General features: G+C 33.9%; 1 protein-coding gene across 12 annotated transcripts in view; it reads right to left on the bottom strand.

Moving 5' to 3' along the window:
• IMMP2L (inner mitochondrial membrane peptidase subunit 2) overlaps positions 1-22,415 on the bottom strand; it is a 965,664-nt gene that overhangs the window by 720,401 nt on the left and 222,848 nt on the right. The window contains exon 5 of one of the 12 annotated variants that reach the window (XM_044947179.2): positions 13,191-13,555. The exons of the other annotated variants lie outside the window; for them this stretch is intronic. Within the exon in view, the coding sequence (XP_044803114.2) occupies positions 13,546-13,555 (10 nt within the window). The 3' untranslated portion in view covers positions 13,191-13,545. Of the gene's footprint in view, positions 1-13,190; positions 13,556-22,415 lie in introns of those variants that run through there. 12 annotated transcript variants of the gene reach the window in all.

The raw sequence follows: 22,415 nt of genomic DNA, 5'->3' as shown, positions 1-22,415 counted from the left end.
CACTGAACTCAAATTAAACCCCAGACCCAATAGATGCAGGGTTTTAGTTTACATTGTAAAGATATTCAAACCTGAAGAAAATACAAGCATAACTTTAGCATAATTTTATAATGGATTATGCAGACAGAAATCAGTCAATTTTTCCTCCAAATGAATGAAATGCTAAGGCAGAAGGAGATAACAAAATAATTCTGTGATATAGTCAGATTTGAAACCAAAGGAGAGAAATCTCCAGGTGCCAAAAATGAAGAAGGAACTCAAACTCTGGTTGGTAATAGGAACTGAATCCAAAAATTAAAGCCATGGTTTTTCCAGTAGTCATGTATGGATGTGAGTGTTGGATTATAAAGAAAGCTGAGCACCAAAGAATTGATGCTTTTGAACTGTGGTGTTGGAGAAGACTCTTGAGAGGCCCCCGGACTGCAAGGAGATCCAACCAGTCCATCCTAAAGGAAATCAGTCCTGAATATTCATTGGAAGGACTGATGCTGAAGCTGAAACTCCAATATTTGGCCACCTTATGCAAAGAACTGACTCACTGGAAAAGACCCTGACGCTTAGAAAGATTGAAGGCAGGAGGAGAAGGGGACAACAGAGGATGAGATGGTTGGATGGCATCACTGACACAGTGGACACGAGTTTGAGCAAATTCCAGGAATTGGTGATGGACAGGGAAGCATGGTATGCTTCAGTCCATGGGGTCACAAAGAGTCGGACATGACTGAGTGACTGGACTGAACTGATCCCAATAGAGGCTATTTTAACTTTATAAACCTTATTTTATTACACTTTGTTTTATTATGGGCTTCATTGGTTGCTCAGATGGTAAAGAATCTGCCTGCAATGCTGGAGACCTGGGTTCGATCCCTGGATTGGGAAGACACCCTGGAGAAGAGCATGTCAACCCACTCCAGTATTCTTGCCTAGAGAATCCCTATGGACAGAGGAACCTGGGGGGCTACAGTCCATGGGGCCACAAAGAGTCGGACACAACTGAGCGACTAAGCACATAATCCTTTTGCTTTATTTGACTTCCTAGATATTATGTTTTCAACAAACTGAAGGTTTGTGGAAACTCTTTTCAAGAAGTCTATTGGTGTCACTTTTTCCAATAGAATTACATTTTTAATTAAGGTATGTATATTAGCTTTAGTCATAAGGCTATTGGACACTTAACAGACTAACAATATAATATAAATATAACCTTCCTATGCACTGGGAAATGAAGAAGTTTTTGTGACTTTTAATCTGTAATGTATATAAATCTTCTTTATCTACCTCTATTTAACTTTGCATATCCTTTCTTTTCTTCCTTTCCTCTCAACATATTTGTTAGTCTTATTTTCATTGTTTTATTCTCCACTTGGCATCTTGCTTTGGTTTTGTTTTCCAGTTTATGCTTTAGTTAGTTTTGTTCTTAACTGGTAGATATAATTTTTGGTTTCCTTTGTTTGCTGAGTCAATCTATTGTACATTATTTTTGTTGCACTGTTTGGATTTTGCTTATGGGTATATATGTGTATATTCAGTCACACTTTTTATTGTTGTTATAAACCTCTGCCTCAACATTGTGCTTTTGCAGTTCTGTGGAGTTTTCCTTTTTTTCTTCTTCCTTTTTTTTCCTTTTCTTTTTAATTTTAATTTTTAATTTTTTAAAACTATTATTATTTTTTCTACATTTATTTCATTGTTTGCTTTTCCTACTGTTTCTTTCCCCTTACAGTGAATCTTTAATGTACATAAATCTTCTTCATCTACCTCTATTTAACTTTGAATACCTATTCTTTATCTTTTCTTTCTTTCCTTTCTTCTCAATATAGTTGTTAGTTTTGTTTTCATTGCTTTATTCCCCACTTGGCACCTTGCTTTAGTATTGTTTTCCAGTTTGTGCTTTAGTTAGTTTTGTTCTTAACTGATAAATATAATTTTTTATTTTTTTTGTTCACTAGGTCAATCTACTGTACTTTATTTTTGTTGGACTATTTTGATTTTGCTGATGGGTGTATACATATATGTGTATATTCCATTATTTTAATTATTATTTGCCTGATTTTGTACCTGTCATTGTCTGGGATTCACCTTTGGTTTCTTGTTTTGGGGTATTTGTTTTAATACCATAATTCGCTTAATGCCATAACAAATCACTCGTAGAATCATCATTCCTGAACATAGCTCAAACCCTGAACCTTTGTAGTGGAAGCACTGACTCCAAGACCCTAGACTACCAGAGAACTAACCCTAGGGAGTATCAAAATAGTGAGAACTCACGCAAAGGAAACCACTTGAATACAATACCAGGCATCACCCAACCCTCATCTAAACAACAAACTAAACAAAAATACAAACCCAATCATCAGCAGACAGGATTACCCCCTCACTCAGCCTTGCCCATCAAAGGACAAACAAACATAAAAAAACTCAGCACAAATCTCACCATATAGGAAACTTACACAAACCACTGGACCAACCTTAGGAGGGCAGAAACCAAAAGGAAGAAAGAATTCAACCTTGAAGCCTGGGAAAAGGAGACATCGAACATAATACATTTTTTAAAAAGTAATGAAAACACTGAGAAATACTACACAAATGAAGGAACAAACCAGAAACATAGAAGTCCAAATAAATAAAGAGGAAATAGGCAAACTACCTGAAAAAGAATTCAGAATAATGATAGTAAAGATGACGAAAAACCTTGAAAACAAAATGGAAAAAATGCAAGAATCAATTAACAAAGACCTAGAAGACTTAAAGAATAAACATACAGAGACAAAGAACACAATTACTGAAATTAAAAATACTCTAGAGGCAATCAGTAGCAGAATATCTGAAGCAGAAAAATGAATCAGTGAGCTGGAAGATAAAATGATGGAAATACCTTTTGAAGAGCAGAATAAAGTAAAAACAATGAAAAGAACTGAGATTAGTCTCAGAGACCTCTGGGACAATATCAAACCCACCAACATTTGAATTATACAGGTCCAGAAGAAGAAGAAAAAAAGAAAGGGTATGAGAAAATTTTTGAAGAGATTATAGTTGAAAATTTCCCCAACATGGAAAAGGAAATAGTCAATCAAGTTTAAGAGGTGCAAAGAGTCCCATACAGGATAAACTGAAGGAGAAATATGCCAAGACACATACTAATCAAACTCACAAAGACTAAACACAAAGAAAGACTATTAAAAGCAGCAAGGGAAAAGCAACAAGTAACACAGAAGGGAAACCCCATATGCCTAACAGCTCATCTTTCAGCAAAAATTCTGCAGGCCAGAAGGGAATGGCACAATATATTTAAGTACTGAAAGGGAAAAATCTACAACCAAGATAACTGTACGTGGCTAAGATCTCATTCAAAATTGATGGAGACATAAAAACCTTTTCAGACAAGCAAAAGTTAAGAGAATTCAGTGCCACCAAAGCAGCTTTACAACAAATGTTAAAGGGACTTATATAGTCAAAAAATACAAGAGAAGAAAAAAGATCTACAAAATCAACCTCAAACAATTAAGATAATGGCATGCTGCTGCTGCTGCTGCTAAGTCGCTTCAGTCGTGTCCGACTCTGTGCGACCCCATAGACGGCAGCCCACGAGGCTCCCCCGTCCCTGGGATTCTCCAGGCAAGAACACTGGAGTGGGTTGCCATTGCCTTCTCCAAAAGATAATGGCATAGGAACATATATATCAATAACTACTTTAAATGTAAATAGATTAAATGCTCCAACCAAAAGACTGGCTGAATGGATACAAAAACAAGACCCATATATATAAAGACTACAAGAAACCCATTTCTGACCTAAAGACACATATAGACTGAAAGTGCAGGGATGGAAAAATATATTCCATGCAAATGAAAGCAAAAGAAAGCTGGAGTAGCAATCCTCATATCACACAAAATAGAACTGAAAGAATACTACAAGAGATAAGGAAGCGTACTACATAATGATCAAAGGATCAATCCAAGAGGAAGACATAACAATTGTAAATATCTATGCTCCCAACATAGGAAATTCTCAATACATAAGACAAACACTCACAGACAAAAAAGGAGAAACTGACAGTAACACAATTATAGTAGGAGATTTTAACACCCCACTCACACCAATGGACAGATCACCAAAACAAAAAATTAATAAGGAAACACAAGTCTTAAATGATACATTAGATGAGATGAATTTATTGATATCTTCAGGACATTCCATCCAAAGAAAGAATACACTTTCTTCTCAAGTGCACATGGAACATTCTCCAGGATAGACCACATCTTAGTCACAAGTCAAACATCAGTAAATTTAAGAAAATTGAAATCATATCAAGTATCTTCTCTGACTACACAATTGCAACAAAAAGAACTAAATATCTAGGAATAAACTTACTAAGGAGACAAAAGAACTGTACACAGAAAATTATAAGACACTAATGAAAAAATCAAAGATGACATAAACAGATGGAGAGATATTCCATGTTCTTGGGTAGGAAGAATCAATACTGTGAAAATGACTATACCACCAAACACAATCTACAGATTCAATGTGATCCCAATAAAATTAGCAATGACATTTTTCACAGAGCTAGAACAAAAAAATTTCACAATGCATATGGAAACACAAAAGACCCCAAATAGCCAAAGCAGTCTTTTGAAAGAAGAATGGAGCTGGAGGAATCAACCTTCCTGACTTCTGATTATACTATAAAGCCATAGTCATCAAGACAGTATGGTACTGGCACAAAAACAGAAATATAGACCAATGAAACAAGATAGAAAGCCCAGAAATAAACCCATGCACCTATGTGTACTTTATATTTGACAAAGGAGGCAAGAATATACAATGGAGCAAAGAGAGCCTCTTCAATAAACGGTGCTGGGAAAACTGGACATCTACATCTAAAAGAATGAAATTAGAACACTTCCTAACACCATACACAAAGATAAATTCAAAATGGATTAAAGAGTTAAATGTAAGATCAGAAACTATAAAACTCTTAGAGGAAAACATAGGCAGAACACTCGATAACATAAATCAAAGCAAGATCTTCTATGACCCACCTCCTAGAGTAACAGAAATCAAAACAAAAGTAAACAAGTGGGGCCTGATTAAACTTAAAAGCTTTTGCACAGCAAAGGAAACTATAAGCAAGGTGAAAGTACAAGCCTCAGAATGGGAGAAAATAATAGCAAATGAAACAACTGACAAAGGATTAATTTCCAAATATATAAGCAGCTCATACAACTCAATATCAGAAAGACAAACAACCCAATCAAAAAGTGGGAAAAAGACCTAAACAGACATTCCTTCAAAGAAGATGTACAGATGGCTAACAAACACAAGAAAAGATGCTCAACATAGCTCATTACTGGAGAAATGCAAATCAAAACTACAATGAGATATCACCTCACGCCAGTTAGAATGGCCCTCATCAAAAAGTCTACAAACAAAAAATGCTGGGGAGGGTATGGGGAAAAGGGAACACTCTTGCACTGTTGGTGGGAATGCAAATTGATACAGCCACTATGGAAGACTGTATGGAGATGCCTTAAAAAAAAGTAGGAATAAAACCACCATATGACCCAGCAATCCCACTCCTAGGCATATACCCTGAGGAAGCCAAAATTGAAGAAGACACATGTATCCCATTGTCCCATTGCAGGACTATTTACAATAACTAGAACATGGAGGTACCCTAGATGTCCATGGAAAGATGAATGAATGAAGAAGTTGTGGTACATATACACAATGCAATATTACTCAGCCATAAAAACAAACACATTTGAGTCAGTTCTAATGAGATGGATGAACCTAGAACCTAATTTACAGAGCAAAATAAGTCAGAAAGAGAAAGATAAACATCATATTCTAATGCATATGTATGGAATCTAGAAAGATGGTACCAAAGAATTTATGTACAGGGCAGCAGTGGAGAAACAGACATAGAAAATAGACTCATGGGCATCGGGAGAGCAGAGGAGAGGGTGAGATGTATGGAAAGAGTAACATGAAAACTTACATTATCATATGTAAAATAGATAGCCAACGGGGATTTGCTGTATGGCTCAAGAAACTCAAACAGGGGCTCTATATCAGCCTAGAGGGGTGGGATGGGGAGGGAGATGGGAGGGAGGTCCAAAAGGGAGGGGACATATGTATACCTATGGTTGATTTATTTTGAAGTCTGACAGAAAACAACAAAATTCTGTAAAGCAATTATCCTTCAACAAAAGATAAATTAATTTAAAAAAATAGAAAAACTATAAAACTTATCAAGCAGCTGATTCTTGTTAACAGACACATGGATTTAAAAAAAAGAAAGAAAACAAAAAACAGAGAGCCCAGAAATAAACCCACACATGTAAGATCAAGTAATTTATGACAAGATGCAAGAATATTCAATGGGAAAAGGACAGTCACAATAAATGGTATTGGGTAAACTGGACAGCCACTTGCAAAAGAATGAAACTAGACCACCATCTTATACCATATAAAAAAAATCAACTCAACATGGCTTAATGACTTGAATGTAGGACCTGAAACCACAAAACTTCTAGAAGAAAGCATAGGTGGTAAGCTTCATGACAGCAGTCTCGATGATTATTTTAATCTGACTCCAAAACCAAAATCAACAAAAGCATAAATAGACAACTGGGATACCACACAAAAAGGATTCTGTGCAGCAAAGGAAATTTCCATCAACAAAATGAAAGCAACCTACTGAACTGGGAGAAAATATCTGCAAATCATATATCTGATAAGGAGTTAATACCCAAAATACATAGAAAAGTCATACTACACAATAGGAAAAAAAGTGGCAGAGGGTGTGATTAAACTTTTTTTTTCCCCCAAAAAAGCCACACAGCTGGCCAACAAGTTCATGAAAAGGTTCTCAACGTCACTAGTCATCAGGGAAATGCACATCAAAACCACCTTTAACATAGCACCTCACACCATCATAAAATGGCTACTATCAAAGGGACAAGAAATAATGTGTTGAAGATGTGAATTAAAGGGAACCCTTGTGTGCTGTTGGTGGAATGTAACTTACTGCAGCCACTATGAAAGCCAGTGTGAAAATTCCTCAAAATATTAGTAATAGAACTTCTAGATGACCCAGCATTTCTACTTCTGGGGATTTATCCAAATAAAATGAAAGCACTAATTCAAAAAGATATATGTACCCCATGTTTACTGCCACATCATTTGCAAAACATTTATAAAGATAATCTAATTGTCCGTCAGTGGATACATGGATAAAAGTGAAAGTGAAGTTGCTCAGTCGAGCCCGACTCTTTGCGACCCCATGGACAGTAGCCTGCACCAAGCTCCTCCATCCATGGGATTTTCTAGGCAAGAGTACTGGAGTGGGTTGCCGTTTCTTTCTCCAACATGGATAAAGATGTGGTATTAATACACATACACGCAGAATACCATTCAGCCATAAAAAAGAATGAAATCCTACCATTTATGACAAACATAGATGGACCTTGATGGGATTATGCTAAGTGAAATAAATTAGAGTAACACAAATACTGTATGTTATTACTTATATGTAGAATCTAAAAAGCTAAACAGAGAATGAAAACAACCTCAAAGATACAGAGACTAGATTAGTGGTTGACAGAGTGTTATGTGTATTTGGAGTGGCAGGAGGGAGAGGGGACCAGGGCATATGTTTATTATTAAAAAGAATACTCAGCATCAACAATGACCTGTTTACTAACAAAATGTACTTGTACTTTTAGAAAAGCAATAAAAGGTAAATAAGCTGAAGTTGAAGTACCAAAAAAATAACATATTAAAATTTTTGGAATACTATGAATCTACTGGAACAACTGCTCAGCATTTGGTTGCTTCACCATCTTTTTTCTTTTTAAATCAAATGAGTCTAGAATAATCCTGTCATATAAATGAAAGCATTAATTGAAATTAATATGCAAATTATGGTGCCTGTGTGGGATGTCATTTCATTAATTTCAATTCACTGACATAATTGTGTTCTCTAAATATGAGTTTTGCAAATGCTATCCATAAAGAATGCAATATTTCGAGAATATTATTTTATTAGCACAAAATTCAACAATAGCTTAGTCAAAAGGAAAAAATACTAATCTGAGATTTTAGTCATAAAATAATTTACATGCATATTTATAGATATATATTACTTGAGCTAACTAAGTTTTTTTTTTAATAAATATTTCTTTATTTTTAAAGGAACACCAGTTACTTTAGATTCAGGAATGTAAAATAGGACCATTAAAAAATCTATTATCTTAAAATTATAAATCGTAATTCTTAACATTTTGGTATACTTCACTTCTGTAGTCTTGTATGGAAATAGATACACTTTAAAAAAAATAAAAATATCAAAGAAAGCAAAACAACTATAATTCATATTCTACTTTTTCATTTAATATTATTCTCAGTTCATTTCAGTTCACTCAGTCGTGTCCGACTCTTTGCGACCCCATGAATTGCAACACACCAGGCCTCCCTGTCCATCAGCAACTTCCGGAGTTCACTCAAACTCATGTCCATTGAGTCAGTGATGCCATCCAGCCATCTCATCCTCTGTCATCCCCTTCTCCTCCTGCCCCCAATCCCTCCCAGCATCAGAATCTTTTCCAATGAGTCAACTCTTCGCATGAGGTGGCCAAAGTATTGGAGTTTCAGCTTCAGCATCAGTCCTTCCAATGAACACCCAGGAATGATCTCCTTTAGAATGGACTGGTTGGATCTCCTTGCAGTCCAAGGGACTCCCAAGAGTCTTCTCCAACACCACAGTTCAAAAGCATCAATTCTTCGGCACTCAGCTTTCTTCACAGTCCAACTCTCACATCCATACATGACCACTGGAAAAACCATAGCCTTGACTAGATGGACCTTTGTTGGCAAAGTCATGTCTCTGCTTTTTAATATGCTAACTAGGTTATTCATAACTTTTCTTCCAATTTACCACAATTTATTTTACTAGTGAATAAATTCCAACATCATTTTAAATAAATACACACTGTTAAGCATTTGTACCTACCAGAATATTCTTAACCATTCTGTGATTTTTTTGGTGTTTATGTTTTTGTTTTAATATTTTAGTATTAGGAATCCTTCTGTAATAAAACACTTCATGTAATTAGCTCTCTGATTACTTCCTTAGAAAAAATTCCTTGAGGTGGAATTACTGGATCAAAGGCTGTTAATCTTAATGCATATTATCTAATCCCTTCTACAAAGACTGAATAATCTTACATCCCCACTACAATGATATAATTTCTAGTCCCTTGAACCCCTGCTCATACCAGATATCACTATTCAGCACTGTCAATGTGGTAGGTCCAAATAGCATATCACAGTTGATTCATTTGCATTTCTTTATTATAAAGGTTGAACTCCTTGTAAAATTTTACTCTAGTAATAATCTACTGGAATTTGAATTTAAGCTATAATGTAGTTTTGCCTATAACTGAATTGTGAGCCACAACTGCTATTTATAATTTATTATTGCTTGAAGTCACATACAGTGTGACATGCTGTGCTTAAATTATGTACAGTACTGTTTTTTAAAATTATATTTCATAAAATCTCCCAAAGCAAATCAGAGTAAATGTCTTATCTCCTCACTTCTTTCATTCAGGTTTATACAAATATGAAGAAAATTATACCTAAAGTGTTTTTCACGTATTAGATATTTTAAAAGCAATTAGTCCATCATCGGGCTTCCCTTGTGGCTCAACTGGTAAAGAATTCGCCTGAAATGCCAGAGACCTGGGTTCGATCCCTGGGTTGGGAAGATCCCCTGGAGAATGTACTGGCTACCCACTCCAGTATTCTCGTCAGGAGAATTCCATGGACTGTACAGTCCATGGGGTCGCAGAGTCAGACATGACTGAGCAGCTTTCATGGTCCATCATCACCCCTCAATTAAGAATATTAATTAATATATAATAGTGAGACTATAAAAAAGAGTACATATCCAACAACTGTTAAATTTAATGAAAGTTTTTAAAATTTTTCAAAACCATTAAAATATTTTAAGGAAGACCAAAGGCAAGTAATAAAATAGCTCTTCATTTTAGACAAAGTTACAATAGTTCCAAAACTGTAATATGTAATCTCCCTCCAGAAGGAAAGGTTCCAAGATGGTTCCATTTTCCATTGTCTTCTCTACTGCCAAATAAATTCTCATAGCCATATTTAATTTCCAGTAATATCCCTGTTTCATAAATATGAAATAGCAGAAGTCAAAGGGCAAAGTGTAAAGGGAAACAGAAATAAAGAAGCCAAATGACACCACCTCTCCAAGCTAGATTCCACTTCCATCAATACAGGAGGCTAATCAAGGGCTTCAGCATTATATGTCACTATGATTTTGTGGCAAACACTTCCAACTTACTTTTTGTTTTTAAAGAGAAACAATATTCATTACAAGAGAGTCATTTTCTTTATCATATATCAAACAGAAAAAACTAGATTTACAAAGATGTATAAGATATAACAACCTTGTAAACTTTCACTGGTCTCAGTACCGGGGCGGGGTCAGGGGGAACTATCAAAGAAATTTAGCGGGGAAATTGTGTACTGGATAGCAAAATGACATCACAAATTACTGTTAATATTCTTAAATGTGAAGAGGTAGTCATAGTTTTATATAGGAGAATGGCTTTACTCTTTTCTGTAAGTATGAATATGTTAAGTATTGGTCTTCAAATGTCTAATCCCAAATTGCTCTGTTGAAAACCAAGATTAATTAGGAAGAGTAATATTAATAACAATTAGAGTGGTGAAAATGATAAAAATCATTACCTTGTGTATGTGGGGAGAGGACTAGTATAAATGTTTAAATTAATTAATATTAACTCTAAATAACATGATCATGGCATCCAGTCCCATCACTCCAAGGCAAATAGATGGGGAAACAATGGAAACAGTGACAGACTTTTTTCTTGGGCTCCAAAATCACTGCAGATGGTGAATGCAGCCATGAAATTAAAAGACACTTGCCCCTTGGAAGAAAAGCTATGATGAACCTAGACAGCATATTAAAAAGCAGAGAAGTTCTTTTGTCAACAAAGGTCCATTTAGTCAAAGCTATGGTTTTTCCAGTAGTCATGTATGGATGTGAGAGTTGGACCATAAAGAAGGCTGAGTGCTGAAAAATTGATGCTTTTGAACTGTGGTGTTGGAGAAGACTCTTGAGAGTCCCTTGGACTGCAAGAAGATCAAACCAGTCAATCCTGAAGGAAAGCAATCCTGAATATTTACTGGAAGGACTGATGCTGAAGCTGAAGCTCCAATACTTTGGCCACCTGATGCAAAGAACTGACTCATTAGAAAAGGCCCTGATTCTGGGAAAGATTGAAGGCAGAAGGAGAAGGGAATGACAGAGGACAAAATGGTTGGATGGCATCACCGATTCAATGGACATGAGTTTGAGCAAGCTCTGGGAGATGGAGAGGACATGGAAGCCTGGCGTGCTGATGTCCATGGTGTCCCAAAGAGTCGGACATGACTTAGCAATTAAACAACAACAAAAAACTCTAAATACCAAAGTCAAAGTGATATTAAATTATAAATAGACATCTACAGATAATTGTCTTATCAAGGAAAACGACTTAGGAAAATTTTTAAAGGTGATCTCCATACTTTTATTGTTAATTTGCAATTCTTTAATCCTCCTTAATCAGCTGACTAATCAGGTAAGCATTTGGGTACACTATAACATTACAGCTTAAAATTTACCTTTCTGCAATGTATTTCCTATCCCATACAAAACTTATTATGGATATGATCTAAAATTATGTATTTCAAATCTCATATTCCAACAGGTGAATAAACAAAAGCTAAACACATGGGAAAATTTAGCTTATCAATGCACTGTTTCTGAATAAAAGAGTAAAATCTTAAACTATTTTCAGAGTTAAGTTAGAAGCTAGAAAGCAGTCCTACAGTATTTTGATAACTTAAATGCTATCATAAAATCCTCTGGTCTACACAAGATAAATGCAGAGATAGAAGGAGAGAACCACAAATTGCCTGATGTCTGAAATGGAAGCAGAAACACAAAGAGTGTGTAATATGAAAAATTCTGAACTCTCCAGGTCTCCTATATATGAAAAACCTCCTGATCTCAGTGTGAAGAGGGATTTAACTGCATATATGATCACCTTTTGGAGAGGAGAGGTAAATATAGTAATATATACTATATGAAAATAAATATAGGAATAAAGCACTATGACGCACAAGCACTGCTCATATTTTTCCCATCTTTTCATTGCTGAGCTAGAGAATATAAAAGATAACTGTGGTAGCCACTTCATGACTTCTCAGTCATAGTAGAACTAATGAAAGTACAGTGATCCAATCTTGCTCAGAAAACGTGTATTAGTTTTAAAAAGAGCACCAATGGAAGCTCTCTCAGAATATTCTCCTATAAGCTCTTAAAAGTTAGTTTGAAAATTGTCAATACAACTGGGGTTCTTTTCAATTCAGCTGCAGGTTACAAAGGAATACTAAAGATACTTCAAAAATTGATGTAATATCAGAAAATTTTAAACTATATTACACCAATTATGACATGATATAATGAAAACCATGACAGCTAAAAATGAAAAGAAGCCCACCAATGATAATTAGAAATGCATTTACAAGATAATTCAGTTTTCCCCAGTAGAAAAAGTATTGTCCTTTCTTGCTTCGTTATTGGTAGAAAACTTATTTCAGAGGATACAGATTCTTAAAGTATTACAAAGTCTAAATAATACAAAAAAATTGGCCATCAGAATAAGTAATGCTTCAGATTTACAAGCCCCAGTGAAGCAAGATTTAGCTATATTAATTAGAGGTGTGTTACGTCTTAAAGTAGGTAACAGATGGATACCATGCAGAATAAATGTGCACACCAATGGGTGAGATGTTCATAATGCTGAAGGGCAAGAGAGAGATGTATAGCTTGGGAAGTGATGTGGATAATTACTTGTCATTAAACAGCAGAGTAATTGCTTCAGCATATTCCCACGTAACTATTCCACATGAAATCTCAACATGTCCTTGGACTTGCTAAACATACATAGTTGTCTCAGATAATTTTAGCAAAAAGAATCAGCAGTGAATGATGCATCACACTTTTTTGGCAAAACTAATACAATTATGTAAAGTTTAAAAACAAAATAAAATTAAAAAAATAATAAATTAAAAAAAATTAAAAAAAAAAAGAAAATCATTGTTTTATTATTTAGTCTCACAAAACACTTTAGGAACTCTAAACATTAATAACAGAGAGATAAAAAGCCATTGATTTTTATATTAATAAGACTTTGGTAAGACCTCGGAACACACTTTTTTCTAACCTGCTCAGACTACATGCCTGATAAAACTTACCATATATAAATTTAACTATTTAAAATATCTTCTCTTCTTTTGGAAAACTGTCATATATTCAACACTTGAATTTCATACAAAGCAAAATTTTCAAAATCTAAGTTTCTATAGGATGTTGTCTGAAATCAACGGATACAGAAGATTCTGGGTAGCCAAAACAAAGGGAGTGGTGTAAATCTCAAAGTTTCAACATATCCTAGAAAAAGCAAACAAAAACCAAAAATCATGAGGAACAAATTAGATTATAGAAACTCATGACTCAGCTTAGCTGGAAAACAGAAATTTGTCAACTTTAAGTTACCCGTAAGTATAAATGTAAACATTAAATTAGAGCATGCTCTCACTGGAGCTCTTGTCTCACAGAGACCAAGAGTAGTTCAAGAGAATTTATAGAGAAAGAAGAGGGGACTAATGGCAGATCTGAACGTGATTTACAACCACTGCTAGAAAGCCAATCCGATATGTAACAATTGTGAAAAGTCAACAGTTCGATATGAGCACTGACATCGAGAAGGGACTGGAAAAGACACATTGGAGATGACAAGAAATCTCAGCAAGCTTTCATGTTGGAGAGAGAAGAGAGCTTCTTTGGAAACTATACACAGAGAAATAAAGAAACAAAAGGAAATATTTAGCATCCCATAAGACAAAAGAAGATTAAAAAATCAAAGGACACATGACTATTCCTAAGCCATGCCATCCAGGAAAGAAGCAATACTTTGCCTGCAGTGATAGAATAGAGTGCACTTCAATTAGGAACATCATAACCACCCTAACACACTGAAAAAACAGACAGACAACAACAAAAAACTCCTATAAAAATAAAATTGAGACTGATAACCCAAACAATTCATCTGATGAAAATTCTACCCCACTCCCAAAATTTTTCAAAACAAAGGGAAACTGTAATGTAACACTCAAAGGTTAAATATCCTCAAACTGACATTATGTTGATGAAAAATAAATTTAAAACTAAGAGAAAATGCATGATCAGAAAAAGAAATAAAAATTGATTGAACTCAGAAAAAATAATCATACCACAGTGGACACTAAATTACAAAATACTAAACAAAAAGATTTCAAAGAAAATATAACAAGAGATAGTAGAAAAACAACAGAGAAACAACTAAGTGAATAAAATGAAATTGACACAAAAATACAAAGAGTCACAAACAAAGTGGTTGAAACAGAAGAAAGGCAAAAGGAAATTCAATTTACATAGAAATCAAATTTCTAAAGAATATTTTAATGGAATAGAGAATGGAATAGAAATAATATTTGAAATACTACTTAAATAAGGTATTCATTATGAAAGACCTGAATCTATACACTGAAAAGGACCACCTGGCATCAAGGAAAAAAAGACTTTCAATGATCAACTCCTAGTAAAACTAGTAAATATTAAAAGGAAAAAATTTTCAGGGTATCCAGGCCAAAAAAAAAAAAAAAAATTACCTATAATAATGTACAAAGAAAAGAGAATTAAACTAGCAAAGTTTATCAAATACAAAACTCAAAGCAAAATTCTGATAGCATTTTCACAAAACCCCAGGAAATAAAGTTGACCCTAAAGATTTACATCCAGGTAATCTACCTTTGAGTATGAAACCTACAGAAAAAAATGTTTTAAACATGTAATAGATCAAGGAATTCCATGTCTATAAGGCCTTGAGAAATCTACTAGAAGATGAACTTCACCCAACTAAGCAATTACTGGGGAAGTTAAGTCAAAAGTTAACAGTGTGTATTTACATATTTATTTGTAGACATAAGACACAAAGACAGGTCAAACACAGGAAATAATACACTACATGATATACACAATATATTATATAATGAATGTTTTCACAAAGTAGAAAGAATGCTGATAAAACAATGGGATAAGAAGGAAAGGGAAAGAATAAAGTAGAATAAGCTTGTTGCATAGCAAACAGGTAGGTATACCACTAAAAGTTGACAAACCAGACATGAAAAAGTTAAAATTTTAAGTTGAGAATAAAGGCAAAATTACAAATGTGACTACTTAAACAAAAATAAAGAACTCAGAGATGCCAAAGGCATAGCTAAAGCAAAACCAGTAGAAGACTTTAACATATTGCTGATAGATGAGGTAGACTAAAAATTGAAAAGATTTTTAACCCTGAAAATATAATTAGTAATAAAGATTCTATGTATATTAAATTTTACATCTGGAAAATGGAAAATAAACCTTTCTCTATATGAAACATCACAAAATGAATCATGTGTTAGGTCACAAGGAAAGTATCAGTAAGTTCTATAAAATACATATAAATACCACTCTTCTTTCAGTGAAACAAAACTAGAAATCATCTAAGCAGATTTGTGGAAGACCTCTCCTAACTGGACATTTAAAAAAAAATTTTTTAAGCCATTTTTGGATAAAAGGGCAAACACAAACAAAAAACTGTCTTTTAAAAATGATAATGAAAACCCTACATATCAGATATTTTTACAGGACTGGTCAGAGGAAAACTCATGGTCTTAAACATCCCTTTCAATGAAACGGAAAGTACAAAAACAAATGAATTATCTTCAGAGCCAGAAATGGCAGCCCAAGTCTCTAACACTCTCCATCTCTCTCTCTTTTTCTGTTCCACCTCTGACTCAGTCAGCAAAGGCTTTCCACTTTTAAAGATTCATGTGATATATATGTATTAAAATATCAGCTCATAAAGGTGTTCGAAATAAAATTTTATATAACATGGTGATTCATACATGTAAAACTAAAGAAAGACATTGCCCAGCTATGTTGCAGGTTCTCATTGTTCTTTCTATTTGGTCCTGATAAGGCAAAAGAGTTCCTGGGAATTGAACTCCCTGGTAGTATTAATACATGGCCTAGTGTCAGAGATACCAGACTACTAGACAAGTCTGATTTTTCATACTTCACTTATTTACTCTGTTTTGCTTCATTTTTTTATTCCATTCCCTCTTTTTCATCATATCTTAATATACAGAAAAACAGAAGAAAAAAGTAGGTCAGTTTCAGGTAAAATAGGTCAGGTTCCTACAGAAACCAAATTTTGAGACACACCTGTTCTGTCACATCCCTCTTGCATTTTAATCATCCCATTCAGACCTCTGACAAGCAGCTTTCCTTGGCCTTTCACCCTGTGGCAGGAGCAGGTTATCAGCCAACTCCTATGAGCTCAGCAGAGATTCAGTTACTAATGCTGTTCTGGAATTTAAGCTTTTAACACTTGTACAAGAAGTAAGGGAGACAAGAATGGCCTTCTTACAGAAAAAGTAGAAAACTAGAGCAGCATTTTAGCTTCCCTTACCTTCTCTTTTTAATGGATATCTTAAATATTTAAAACATTTGATAAAATTATACACATTCTTATACAAGAACAATTTTAAGGATAAATAAGTATCTAAATTGTGATATAACCCTGGGGAGTTCTAAAAACCCAATGACAGCAAGAAAGGGAAAAATGTCTATAGAGTAGAAAACATCAAGCTAAATGGCAAATGGATAGGAAGAAAACATTTAGAGCAGATGTAACAGACAAAGATTAATATTTACTATATAGAACAACTCAAATAAAAACAGGCAGAGATTATCAATATCAACTAAAACAAAAACAAATTTTAAAAATGTCCAACATCACAAATAATTTAAGTAAATATAAATAAAATCAAGATACTCTTGCCATGAAATTACAAATTGTAATATCTGTTATTAGTGAGAATATGGAAAAAGAATCATTCTCTTAAAATGTTGGTGAGAATGTAAAATTAAACAACTTTACTAGAGGGCAACACAGCCAATGCCCACCAAAATTAAAGATCTACATACCATTTAATTTCCATATCTAACTTTCTCTTATTCTAAACAATCACACATGTAAATTTTCATATAAATAAAGGAATAAAGGTCTGGAATAATACACAGCAAATAGATAATGGTTTCCTATGGGAAAGGAATTATATGTGAGTAAAAAGAGGAAAGAGCTACTTGTACTTTTTAATTCAATATATTCTTACCTGATGTTTGAATTTTTATGTCAAGAATGGTTTCATGCATACTTGTATAATTTCCTAAGTCATTTTTTTTAAAAGACCACAGTAAATTAAAGATATCGTGTGTGATTAGAATATTTCAGATACTTTTAGTTATAATGGCACTTTTCAACATATTCTTTAGTCTAAGTGTTTTTATACTTTCCTTTGTGCTTTCCTATCTTTATAATCTATCTTTGATTTTGGTATGGATTCCACAATAATATCTTCCAGTTCAAAAATTCTAACAGTAAATTGTCTAAAAAGTTTATCCTATCTATAATGGTATTTTACTTTTAGTGACATTTTTCATTTCTACAATTTCTAATTAGTTTTTTTTTTTTTAATATCCACACATTCTTATTTGGTTCCACCTGTCTGACTACATAATTTCTCACTCCAGTCCAATGAAAGTTATTTTATCACTTACCCTATGGGGAAAAAATGGATATTTATTTCAAAAATTTTAACAGATCCATACATTAACCTAATTTTATTAACGTATAAAGCAAATTCATGTTTGTGCAACTGATATAGCTTTCTTTCTCAAAAGTAGATTTCTTCATGTTTTTATGTCATTTACAGTGAATACGGTAAAGTGGCCCTGCAGATATTAGATCTGATGAGTTAGACCAAATAACTAAGAATGGTGCCAAAAACAGATCAGCAAGTATCATAAATGTTTAATTTTCATTGTTCCAATCTTGCTTCAACTCCATTTTTAAATTTTCGTGAAGTTATTTAAAAGCAAGGCTACATGCTTATTGCTTCCCTTGTGGCTCAGCTGGTAAAGAATCCACCTGCAACACTGGAGACCTGGGCTCGATCCCTGGGTTGGGAAGATCCCCTGGAGAAGAGAAAGGTTACCCACTCCAGTATTATTTAAGTTTGGATATTCAGGCCTCAGAAATTTTGCAGTACTTTCTTTATTAAGATTTATATATTAGGATTAAAGTGCTAAATAATGCAACAAGGATCAGCAATTGTCAGTCAAGTGAAACAGGTTCTTTCTAAGCAAGGGATCATAAAGAGAAATATAAGATATTAAATAGTTCATTTTAACTTAGAAATATAAACAAACATTGATTTGTCAATCTTTTGATGTTATTTAAAGATACAAAACAACTATTTAGGAATAGCTAATACCTACTCCAGTGAATTCTTGCCTGGAAAATCCCATAGACAGAGGAGCCTGGCAGGCTATGGGGTCACAAAGAGTTGGAAAGGACTTAGCCACTGAGCATGAATGCATGAACAATAGAAGTAATCAGTATAATCATCCTCTATTATCAATTTATTCCTGTTTTCCATACCTCCTAGCACATACTCTGCACTATCTAAATGAAGGTCCTAAATAAACTATTCACATAGATGGGTAGATAGATGGACAGATAAACAGATGAATGGAAATGAATCAACTATTCAACAGAAAGCACCAATCTCATCTTAAATTAGTCATACCTAGTATGACCTAGTTACAATCAGAGAAATGGCAAATCTGATTTCAAATTAGTCAAACCTAGTGTGACCTAGTTGTGATCAGCGAAATGGCAAAACCAAGTGGCAAGTAGGTGGGATAGAGCAAGGTGAGAAGATGGAAGAAGTCAAGAGGAGAAGCACAGTAAAAGCACCTCATGGAAGAGGCAAGCCCTCAACTAAGGTAGAGGAGAAGGTTTTGCAATCAAATGCACAGCGGCAGAGATGCTGACCTGTGGGCTACAGTGACATCAGCTTAGAGTAGGAGAGATGCGTGGAAGTAATGCATGACTAAGAACAGAAGCAAACTGTGCAAGAAAACACATGCTCTTCCTTTTAACCACATCTTTGTTTTGCTATCACTGTAAACATTTTAAATAAAAATATGAGGATAAGAGTTCAACTGTCTAGCCCATCCTCCTCATTCTACCTACAGTAAATTGTCATCAGGCATAACAAAGGGGAGCAGGTATTCCAAATAGTCAATTACTGGTAAAAAGCTAATAGATATAACATGAATCAAAATATAATAAAAACAAAACAGTAAAAGGTGAGTAAGCACATCTTAAATCATCTTTGATAACTTAGACTCATCTTTGATAACATTGATAACTTAGACCTTACAGCACCCATGAAGGAAAGAAAAACTGTTACTAATAATATATATTAAACATCAGTGCATGTCAGGTATTATAAGGTATGCTTCTGGTTATCACTTCACTTAACACTTACTGTGCACTCTTGTGAAGTATTATTACTCTTGTTTTATAAATAAAGAAATTCAAGTTTGCAACACTGCTTACTCATCAAAGAGAGAATTAGCAATAGGTCTGATTCCACAGACCCAATACTTTGTCATTAGCATTGTGCGTGTTATACGATTTTTAAAAATTAGTAGTTGGCAACAATCTTTCCCCGAAATTGAGCCAATGTGACTGTATTCACCAAGAGTGTCAAGAATATTGTCCCAGAAGTCATGGACCACCTTTTTCTTGATCACAGTGCACTACTAGTAGGTGAGTTCCTCTAGATTTTATTTGTACAAACAATTCTTCCTTCAAACTAAATTACAGCAAAAACACTTACCACAAAGGAAATTGCTAACAAAATCATTATCTACCTCAGTACAAACTAATGCTATTACCTCCAGGAAACAGAAGCAACTGAATTACATAATAGAAATATTAGTTTAAAAGGTCACTGGATGTCAGGATGCATCATTTTACAGAAGCCTCCGGAGACACCATTCATCAGAAATTACAATGCTTGAAACACCAAGTTCAATGCCATGATTCAGCAGATCTCTCTCTTCCCTAGCTTATTTAGCACCAGTTACTAAGATCTGGAAGGGAGAGGACAGTTATTCTCTCCCTGAAACATTTCCTTTCACTTGTAAAGAAGAGAGAAAACCAGAGAGGCCTTTAAGCAACACTTTATTAAATATACATCTAATACCCTACATAAATATATAGAGCCTGTACCCAGAAATCAGCTTAAGGAGGAGCCAGCTAAGTCCCAAACTCTGATTTAATAAAGAAACTAAGACTCAGTAAAGGTTTTAATCCAATCAAATGATGATTGAAAGAACCACAAGTAAAGAGGGGTAACAATATTATACCACTGCTCTCAGCTAGATAAAAGCCATTCCGTATAACAAAACAAGAAACAGATACGAAACTTAGTGATATTTTCATCCTTCTATGTCATTTAAAAACTTCAGCTTTTTCTTCTGGATCCTACACTTGCATAGTAAAGGAATTTGGTGAAAATTGAGTCATTAGCGTTTGCAATACATTAAAATACTTTCCTAATGTTACATTTAATGTAAGTGAACCTGAAATAGCATTCAATAATCATATTAAGATAAGGATGCCTATGTTTTAAAATGATTGGTAAGACCTGCATATACACTCCAAAGTGCTAATTTGGGATTAAAAAGCAATTATAATTGCCAAAGAGCATACATTGATCACTGATCCTACCACTCTGTATACAGAATACTGTAGACAGCTCATGTTAAATATAACCAAGAAACTCTAGAAGAGGGAAAGAAACAGAAAGAAAAATTTATTGGATGTCAAATGAACTGAAACCTGCAAATTTGTCTTTTTCTGATTTTAATTCCAAGATTCACTTTTTATAAAATGCACAGGAAAAATTATTAGTACTAGGGATCAAGTATATCTCTGTTAATTTAATATGTGCCCTATTAAATTTAAAAAATTAAATTTTTTAATGTCCTGTTACAGACCTCTTTGTACATTAAGGTTACTATTGCAAAATAATATATTTACCAAGTTCTCTCTGTATCAAATTAAAAAGCTGGAACAAAAGAGTATAAAAAACATTATTTTAATTGTTTTTTTTTAAATTACATACTATTTACATTTCTTAAATTTTAAAACTGAGTATTTTCTGCCACTATGATTCCTATTTTATCAGAACACATCCCTAATGTTCACCATATTCTAATATATAAAATATAATACAACCACTTTAGAATAATCTTTAGTTACATCTTTGACCGCTAGACATACATATACCCTATGTCCCAAGCAATTCTATTCTTAGATCAAAGCCAAGAGACATTCATATATGTGTATATATATATATGAGAAAATTTAAGCTGTATCTATAGTTTCCAAAAAATCAGTAACAACCCAAATGTCTATTAACAGTAGAGCTGAAATATAAATTGTACAGTAATCTTACAGAGAAACACTTCATAGCACTAAAAATGAACTTTCCCTACACATAGTGGGGATGAAGTCATCGACATATTGTTGAATGAAAGAAGTCAGATACAAAAGAGTATGTATTACATAATTCAATTTACATACACCTTTAAAAACAGGCAAAACTAATCTATGGAGCTAATAATCATTTGGGTAAGACAGTGACCAGAAGGGAGCCTGAGGAAGATGATGTTCTCTGCATTCATCTGTGTGGTGGTTACTTGGCAACCACCTGGCAAAAGTTCACCAAGCAGTACTCTTACAATGCATATTTCTGCTTGCCTATTATATTAATACTTTGACTTAAGATCATCACTTCAAACATTAATCATACATTAGAATTTTCCTAAGACTGCATCCTGGAGTAATGAATTCATCCTAGCAATAGTCATCAGAGTCATCAGCTTCTAGTCATGACTTTCTACTAATTAATCATGTGATTTTTAATATAATTTAACCCCTCAGTGATAATTCTAATAGTCAAACACATCTCAGATCTTCTGGAGATTTTTTTTGAAAAATATTAAATCATTTTTATTTATTTAACAAATATTTATGTGAGCTTACTGTTGGGTTGACCAAAACGGTTGTTCAGGTTTTCATAGAGATGTATGGGAAAACCCAAATGAACTTTTTGGCTCACCCAATATATATAAGACACTGTTATAGAAACTTGTCACTTTTACTCTAGTGGAAAGAAATTAGAAAATATGCAGCAAACATGAGAAGGGCAGAAGGAAGACATAAACTGCAATTAGTAATTGGAAAGTATGAGTTCTTAGTCCTCCTTCATGTCCTACTCTTTGCAAACCCATGGACTGT

Source organism: Bubalus bubalis, chromosome 8 (genome assembly GCF_019923935.1).
Source record: "Bubalus bubalis isolate 160015118507 breed Murrah chromosome 8, NDDB_SH_1, whole genome shotgun sequence".
Lineage (NCBI taxonomy): Eukaryota > Metazoa > Chordata > Mammalia > Artiodactyla > Bovidae > Bubalus > Bubalus bubalis.
Note: the sequence above shows the minus strand (reverse complement) of the source record. Positions and strands in the feature narration are given on the sequence as shown.